The following is a 9,126-nucleotide window of genomic DNA, read 5'->3' as shown; positions in this document are numbered from 1 at the left end:
CTGCTAGTTATGAAACGCATGATCATATGCAGAGTTTGTCAGATTTATTTGGAGGAAACTGTCTGCAAAATGTTTTTGAGGCTGGTCTCCATTTCTTGTCTGTTTGTGGCAGAAAAGTGAACCCCCTCCCTGCAGTCTTTCTACAGACTCAGCAAAGTTGTATTTTCACGACCTCAAGTCTACACTTAGACCCTTCTTTGCTAAAACTGTCCACTGTGTTTGACACGCAGACAGGGATAATGGCATTTTATACACACATCCCCAGTGTAACTGGACACGCAGTTAAACTGCATGTTATCATGCGCTGTATAAGTCTATAAATGTTGCTGCACACTGGAAAAGATCATCTCGCAAGATAAAAGACCAATAAAATGATTTTATATTGCACACATTCATTTTTTTCTTTTGGATTATTAAGTATTAGGCCTTAAGGTGGGTTTGTGTTTATAATGTAATTGTTTCTTTATCAGCTCCTGCAGTTTTCTTACACATGTATTATTTCGGTAGTTTTTTTACAAGCCTTTCTGAGTCAGTGATGACTTCAAATTTATCCTGAACTCCTCACCTCAGTGTGTCTGCATGTTCCGCCCATTACTCTTCTTTTTCATTACTATTTTCTGGTTTGAAAAATGAATAACTTCAGTTCAGTTGCTCCTCCAAATTAAGGTAGGGCAACCCTGATTCAAATATGTGCTGTCAGAGAGTGACATTAACACGGAAAGAAAACTGGGAGGAAAATAGTTTTTTAGTGAGTGTGCACATTATCACCCAGAGCTGTCCTACAGGACTAACGGTCACATACTCTATTCTGATGCAAGGCTTCCTCCGGAGATCATTCATTTTACTGACACTGTGTGACTCATGATGGCTCAGTTCTCAAATTCACAAACTTTTTTAATGGATTTTATTAATGTTATTAATGATCATATTTAAAAGTTTTAAATTGAGGAAATTGAAGACTCGGGAGAAAAAACGAGCCCGAGAGAGAAACAAGTAAAAACGCCTAATGCTGATTATGTGGAAGAAGGGTTTTTTTTTTCTTTTCTGTTAATCAGTTCTTTTGATTTGGTGTTTTGGTGTCACACAACACACCACCCTCTCTCTCTCTCTCTCCCTCTCTCTCTCTCTTTATCTCTCTCCTCATTGTGATTCGTCTCTCTCTCTCCTTTATTCGCCACGGGACTCCCCCTCCTCCTCTCCCCTGCGCCTCAAAAGCGACATCCATGGTGCGAAGCCTCCCTTTATGCGCTTTCCTTCAGGATGGCATTCTTCACGTTTCTCCGCTCGGTTAAAAATGAACTTATCCTCTTCTCGGCTCCCCTTCTGCTTCTCCCTCTGCCTTTGGTGATCGGGACTTCGGTACGTGACCTCATTTTCATAATTTCACTTAAAATTAAAAAAAAAAAAAAAAAAAAAAAAAACTTGGATGCAAGTTTTTCGGGTTAATTAAAAAAACGAGGAACCCCCTCAACAGAACTACTTTGTAATGCTGCATTGAAGTTATTGCAATTACTGCAATTAACGAGACGTTGCTGACATCGTGCATGCAATTAAATAGTAAATCCTGCCCTTATTTTAGTCCGATTTCTGCTTCTCTTCTTGCACCTGTTGATGGGTCTCACAAAGTGCACAGCGCACTTGGAGCGTAACGCATGAGAACTGCCCGGTGTTGCCTGGGGCTGCACAACTCTGAAGTCCTGTTATTTTAACTCGTTGTTGTTAGTATGAAGGGTCATGTCCAGCGTGGGAACACGGGAGTCAAAAGGCTCCGTCCGCATTGTTACCTCTACATGTGACATGTACATACGGGCTGCGAGCAAAGTTATGATAGGTGATAACTGCAGTAGAAGGCTGGCATGGACAAAGAAGACTACAAGCAACTCCTGATCCAGCGGGGAAAAAATCCATAAAACATGTTTTATATCCATAACACCAGAGCTTCATGGTGTTCAAATTTACAACCAGGCGTCCAGAAACAATAGAGCACTTATAGAACACTTATCTTCACCCTTTGACCCACCATAACATAGTTATCTCAGCCTTTTTTAGTTTATGCAGCACTTTTACTCAAGCAACCTAAATCTTAAGGTTTTACTCCTTTCTTTGGGTTTTGCATGTGTTCATTTGTTTTCATGCTTTTTTTTTTCTTTGATTGCAGGAGGCAGAATGTGCCTATGTGATAATCCTGATGGCGGTGTACTGGTGCACCGAGGTCCTACCGCTGGCTGTGACTGCTCTGCTCCCGTCTCTCCTTTTCCCCTTGTTTGGAATCATGCAGTCCAAGGACGTAAGTCAAATTGCTGCCGCAGCGTGGAGAATTCAGTGGTGTTTATAGTGAGTGCTTACTCTGTGTGCCCGTGTCTCAGGTGTGCATGCAGTACCTGAAGGACACGAACTTGTTGTTTGTTGGAGGACTGATGGTAGCCGTAGCAGTGGAGCACTGGAATCTGCACAAGCGCATCGCTTTGAGGGTGCTGCTCTTTGTTGGTGTGCGTCCAGCGCTGTAAGTGGCTCGGCAATGCACCAATATCAGCTTTAAGATTTATATTTCCTCCTAACCCTTTCAAAAACACATAGAGATTAGGAATCTGCTTATCTGCATCATAAAACACTGTATCTGTGTCTTGTTGCAGAACAATCAAGGCCACCCCTTCATATCTGACTCAGCAGTAACATTAACCTGGGTATCCCATGAGCCCGCACCTCCTTTGGCCGTCAGTCATTTCAGTTTTGCTGCTGCTAGTCACTGGAATCATCTGCAGCAAAAGCTCAAACTTAACACATTGAGCCCATTCTCCTCTTTCCAAAACACACTCCCAACTATAATTTGTGATCGTTGCACCTGTTTTTAACTTTCTGTAGCAGAACTATCAGTTTTAGTTCGTATTTTGGTCATGTTTTGTGTGTTTTTGTATGTTGCGTCTGACTCTCTGTACTGCCTCTTGCCCAGGTCGTCATTGTTGTCAGTTGACTCACCTGTTTAATTGGAGGTACAGTGCATCGAAAAACAAAAACATGCAAGATGACTAACAGTGCAGATTTTTTCTTTCAATCTTCCCAACAGCTTGATGTTGGGCTTCATGGGCGTGACCGCGTTCTTGTCCATGTGGATCAGCAACACGGCGACCACGGCCATGATGGTGCCTATCGTCCAAGCGGTGCTGGAACAGCTCAACAACACCGAGGCCGAAGCGCCTCAGATCCTCAGTTCAGACGAGCAAACAACAGACACTGACAGCAAACCGGCGCAGACAGAGAAACAGAGCGAGGGACAAGGTGAGCGCTGGTCAACTCCAAGCACGATGTTATATCCTTTTTTTTTTGCCAAGAAAAAAGAAAATGTGAAGCGCTGCCGCCTTGTTGACACTAGCTCTTTTCATTCTTTTGTGGGAAGGCCCGGTGGTGGTGACTTTCTTAGATGCCACAACGGAAGCAGCCCGGCACAAGGAGGCAATAGAAAGGCGGAAAATGTGCAAAGGGATGACCCTGTGTGTTTGTTACGCTGCCAGCATCGGAGGCACTGCCACTCTGACAGGAACTGGTCCAAATCTGGTGCTCAAGGGCCAAATGAATCAGTGAGTGTTTCCTTCTCAAGTAGCACTCCATGATTTTACAACTGTGCTAATTAATATATTTCACTGTCTTGTTGTTGTTTTTACTAGACTGTTTCCTGAAAACGGGGACGTGATTAACTTTGCCTCCTGGTTTGGCTTCGCTTTCCCGAACATGATCCTCATGCTCACACTGGCCTGGCTTTGGCTGCAGTTTGTCTTCATGGGATTCAAGTGAGTTTGGTGATGGTTAAAGCCTAATTACAGTGACAGAGACTTGAATCAGCCTCCAGAATTTTTTTTTTCTTTTTATACCACATCTGCAGTGTGATTGGGTGTAGAGGTGGCGCAGATAGAGATCTTTGTTTCCCCCTGTGATCCTTTTAGCATTAAGAAGACATGGGGCTGCGGGGCAGTGAAGACGGAGAAGGACATTGCTGCTTATAACGTGATCCGTGAGCAGCATCGCCTGCTGGGGTCCATGTCCTTTGGAGAGATAAGCGTCCTGGGTCTCTTCACTTTGCTGGTGGTGCTGTGGTTCACTAGGGACCCGGGCTTTGTTGAAGGATGGGCGACCCATATCTTCAACTCCCAAGCAGAGTACGTATGCACTTTTTTGTTTTTATGTTGCAAGTTGTGCGACAAACCTGAACTCCTGCACAAATCCAATTATAGAACATTCTAAATGACCTGGTCTTTCTTTATCACACCTCAGGTTTGTGACAGACGCCACGGTCGCCATCTTTGTCGCCATCCTCCTCTTCGTTCTCCCCTCCGAACCCCCGCGTTTCTGTTCATGGAGGAGACATAGTTATGACACAGGTGGGCCGTCCTTCTGAACTACCATGTGTCCCACATCTACTGTAAATCTGAAGTTCCGACAGGAGCTGACTAGGTAATGATTTGGTTCTAATGTGCAATTTATGGGATCTGTAGCGCCTCATCGACCTGCGGGCCCAACGCCACGTCTCCTCACCTGGAAAATTGCCCAAAAGAAGTTACCCTGGGGCATTGTGCTTCTTCTTGGAGGAGGTTTTGCTCTGGCAAAGGGCAGTGAAGTAAGTGGCAGAGACAGTTGAAATGCTGAAAGAACAATGATGTCTGACAATGAGCAGCCATAGGATTCTTGGGATTAACAGGAGGGAAAAAAAAGCGCTTTTACCACTTTTAATTATTTCTCATTACATCAGCTTGACAGTTTATTCTCCTAATCTGTTTAGGTGTCAGGACTCTCCAAGTGGATGGGAGATCAGATGACTCCCCTGCAAAACATCCCTCCCTGGGGAATTGCTGTCATCTTGTGCCTACTGATTGCTGTTTTCACAGAGTGCACCAGCAACGTGGCCACGGCGACGCTCTTCCTACCTGTCTTAGCCTCAATGGTAAGAGAGAGGCTGGAATTTTGTTCGCAACAGAGCAATCTCAGCCCACAGGAGAGAAATTTGAGATCACGTGCTAACTAGTGTCATTCCTTTTTTATCTGATTTCCCCAATTGGAGTGCAGCATTTAAACTACTCCCACAGAGAGCTGGCCCATTTACCCATCTAGTTGGTCATTCAGGCTGAATATGTTTGATCCCCTACCGTGGGCCCCTCCTCCCATTAATAACTTGCCAAACCCACCACTTGAGCCCAGTGCCATGTAACACTGCCCTCCCTGCTGCTGCAGAAGAATAGCATTACTGTGCCCGCCGGTCTTTGGTATTCTCTCTAGTGCCCGCTGGTAGGGGCTCAATACCAAAGACGTGTTGCGAAAGACAGAGCCTGGCCGGGGTATTCAGACTGATCATCTATTGAGGAGAAAACAAAGCAGATGCAAAAGAGTGATCAGCCACTGTGTAAAAACAGAGACGGGAAGAAAATGGAAGGGGGGAAAAGTTCAGATTTATGTAGCTATAAGGAAAGGAGATGACACTCGGTGCCAGTAGTGGTTTGTGGCATCCCACATTGTGTGTCGACCTGTCAAGTGAGTATTTAGCACTGAAATTAAACAAGAACCTCTTGACAAGACAAAGCACTGTCATCGTGGCAACCTGATCTACAGCCTCCAGGTTAAAGAAGGCCAACTGTGTCGTTTAAATCTTTTCACCCTTTGTGTATTTTGAGAACCAGAAATTACTGTGCTGCACTTGTAAGCTACTGTGCTGCAGGATATGTAATTCAGAGGCAAATTCCACAGAGTGATGTTTTATGCATCGCCGTAGTCTGCCATTATCGCGACATCTGTAGTGCTTTTCTATTTTAGATATCATGACTCAGCGCCAGGCCTGCAGGAATTACATCTTAATTACACCCACCTAATGAGAGTTTGCACTTCGCTCAGAGTTGCACGCATTTCATCCTGAGTTATGAGTCTGTGATTACGGTTGCAGAAAAATAGCCAGATGGAGGAGCGGAGGATTTTGTGATCACGGCTTTGTTCAGCTCTGCCTCTGTGCAATTATTGCAGTCTCAATCCATTGGAATGAATCCGCTGTACGTCATGGTGCCTTGTACCCTGAGTGCCTCGTTTGCCTTCATGCTGCCTGTGGCGACCCCTCCCAACGCGATAGTCTTCTCCTACGGGTACCTCAAGGTTGCTGACATGGTGAGTATGATAGCAGATTGTTGTATTTACTTTGGAAATGACATGTTGAACGTGCTGTGCTGTGATTTCAAGACCACTTTTACACTGTAAGGACTGCAGAACCCGTAGCCACTGTCGCTAAGGTGTAACTTGAACCTGATGATTACAGATGCATTTGAAAAAAGAAGCAATTTGTGCATATTTTTACGACTGGATTGAGAAGCAAAATGAACACGTGTTACCAAAATGCTGAATGCTGCTGTTTTAAAAACCCCTGCGTTTTTCTCCTCCATCAGGCCAAGACGGGTTTAGTCATGAACATCATAGGCATCCTTTGCATCACGCTGGCCATCAACAGCTGGGGCAGGGCCATGTTTCACCTGGACTCCTTCCCTGCCTGGGCCAACACCACCGGGGTGTGAGCCTCATTCTGCCACAGGATGAACTAGCCTGCCCTCCCTATGCATAGGTGCCAGACAAAGACATATGGTTAGAGTGGTCAAAGCGCAGAACCAGAACCACATGTGTCCAGATGCTGCGAGCGCACGGGCCTCATGCCCGCTTGTGAAAGGAAGTGGCGACGAATATGTTAGGGAGGAAGAGTGGTTGGATGAAATCTGTTCTGTAATATAATGTAGTTAGTAATGAAGAAAGCCCTTTATACACACTGGTACATCAACATTTGTAAAATTAAAGAGACTCTAGAGAACATTCAGTACAACTATATTTGTTATCAAAGGAACTCAAAGGAAGTGCAGCTCATAGAGTTAATTAAAGACGTTTTTGTGTAGTAGCCACATGTTAATAGCAAAAGGCTGTACTGTATAATTTAAGAATGTAACTAAACTACATTTTTGAGGTGCTTTACTTGAGGTTTTATGTCACATCTGCTTTCATGCACTACATATCACAGGGACATAATGTCCCCTTTGTATTATCTTATATGTCTACATTCAGTTTTCTTGTTAACATTTTACACTGAAAGAATTTTATAATTTTTTTTTTTTTTTTTTTTTTAAATACAATGAATGCATGATGCTGCACCCCTGGCCAGATAAAAATAAAATCCCACTTAATGCATTGGCAACGATAAGCCAGTGACATTGCATGTAATAGAAAAACACTGACAAGGAGCACTTCTACTACTGAGAATGTTTTTGTGTCAAAATCTGTATTTTTATTTAAGTTTATTATTGAATATAAGAATAAAGCTGGATCATTTTTACATTGTGGTTTTGCTACTTAAGCAATTTAGAATTTTTTTTTATCACCGCTACTGTTTTGTTGCAAGAGCATATCTATGGACCACTGACTCGACCATAAGTAAACATGAACTCTAGCCCTGTTCCTTTTATCCAAACTGACCCCTACCTATAGTGTCATACGTCTAGCGTCAGCTGGACTTTGAAACCAGCCGTCATAACAGAAGTGAGGAGAGCGTATGTGCCACGTTCAGACCGTATGTACTGTAAACACATCTTCAGTATTTCAGTCATTGATTTCTGTCCTGACATACTGAAGTGTCTCTCTGCAATAATAGATTCTAAAAAATTGCAATAAAGTGGTATTTAATAATCACTGTATATACATGTATATGTTTTTTCCCCAATTCAAATACTTTTGCACATGATATAAAAATAAAAACCTGACTTTTATTACCGGGATGTTCATGTTTCTTTCTTTATCGACTATGAACAGGAATGATGTGGTCAGTTTAAGTGAGGCACACAAGGTTGTTTTGTTTTTGTTTTTTTTAATTCTACTAAAGCACAAGGTTTTAAAACGGAATCCACTGATTTTAGAATAAGATTTCCACACACACCACAGGCTTTTAAGCAATTTGAAGGCTTTACAGTAAAGAATGCTCATGTGTGAAAACACTATTGTCCTCCCTCATTGTCATCCAAAACAAGATAATCCGACTTTCATCATCACCATCACCATCATCATCTGTCTCTGTTTCAAGTCCGCATGACTGTTACCTCAGTTTTAAAGTGCACATGTGTTTCCCTGCTTCCTGCTAAGTGACCTCTTGTCTCGTGCGTAAAGCCGATATTATCCCGTAAACACAGTGTGCAGAGCCACAGTAATCCCGGACTAAGAGGCCACACCCATCACATGTAGGCAAAGGTTCTGTGTCATTGTCCTCCTGGGAGACCTAGCGTGAACCTCAGGGTCAAGGCAGCGATAGCGTCCGACGTGTGTCTTGCGTCACAAACGTCATGAGCTCACATGTCTCATTTTACAGACGCCAGAGAATTACCATTACACCCAAATGAGTAGCTATCACCAAGAGGGGATTTATGCTTCACAGACATGACAGAAACTCGTCCTCAGTTGTCAGGCGTTACCGCACCATGTCGGTGGTGTGGTGCGGCAGTGGGAAACATGCTAGCAAAGGTAGAGTAAGAAATGGAGGGCTGACATCAAAGTCCTGACCTCATTTCTCACACACAATTAAAATGTTAGATGGTCGTTGGTTAACAAGCGGTTGGGTGCACAGAGCAGCTCAGATCACTATGATCTCGGGTCCCTATGTGGAAAAAGAGCTTATGTAATTACAGTGCCTTTCTCTCCCTTTACTGCCTCTGCGCCACCCACTCATTATCCAATTGGAACACATTCTCACATATCATAGCCTGCATTATTGGCTATATATACATGTAAAGCTCAAGTAGGAAACTGAACGTGCTAGCACTTCTTTTTTGCACACACGAGACCTCTGGTGAACCCACAAACGCATTTCTGTTAACTCGTTGCGAACTGTGCTTTCTGGTTGCAGAGTAAGCAAGCAGCGAGCTTAATAAATGACTTGCGCGGCTCCGTCCACCTGTCGCATCCGAGAGTATTTTGTGCATGGGAAGACTTTTTAAAACCACGCTGGCCTTCCACCTCTTCTGTCTCAGTTACACACGGGCACAATATGCTGCCTGTCTGATACCATCAATCCTTCCTGGTGCATAAAGACCTGTGTGTGGAGATGGTTTCAGTTAGCAATCGGAGTATCCA

The 9,126-nt window shown here is 43.7% G+C and overlaps 1 protein-coding gene across 1 annotated transcript; it reads left to right on the top strand.

Annotated features, from left to right (window-relative positions):
- The first annotated feature begins 1,173 nt into the window (after nucleotides 1–1,173).
- Nucleotides 1,174–7,772, top strand: slc13a5b (solute carrier family 13 member 5b). Its single transcript, XM_047594347.1, has 12 exons — nucleotides 1,174–1,359; nucleotides 2,159–2,287; nucleotides 2,367–2,503; nucleotides 3,065–3,276; nucleotides 3,395–3,575; nucleotides 3,663–3,785; nucleotides 3,939–4,151; nucleotides 4,267–4,373; nucleotides 4,488–4,609; nucleotides 4,772–4,933; nucleotides 6,001–6,138; nucleotides 6,414–7,772. The coding sequence occupies exons 1-12, from the start codon at nucleotides 1,261–1,263 to the stop codon at nucleotides 6,537–6,539; spliced, it is 1,749 nt and encodes a 582-aa protein (XP_047450303.1). The 5' UTR covers nucleotides 1,174–1,260; the 3' UTR covers nucleotides 6,540–7,772.
- Nucleotides 7,773–9,126: the final 1,354 nt, after the last annotated feature.

The sequence above is a fragment of the Mugil cephalus genome, chromosome 9 (genome assembly GCF_022458985.1).
Source record: "Mugil cephalus isolate CIBA_MC_2020 chromosome 9, CIBA_Mcephalus_1.1, whole genome shotgun sequence".
NCBI lineage: Eukaryota > Metazoa > Chordata > Actinopteri > Mugiliformes > Mugilidae > Mugil > Mugil cephalus.
Note: the sequence above shows the minus strand (reverse complement) of the source record. Positions and strands in the feature narration are given on the sequence as shown.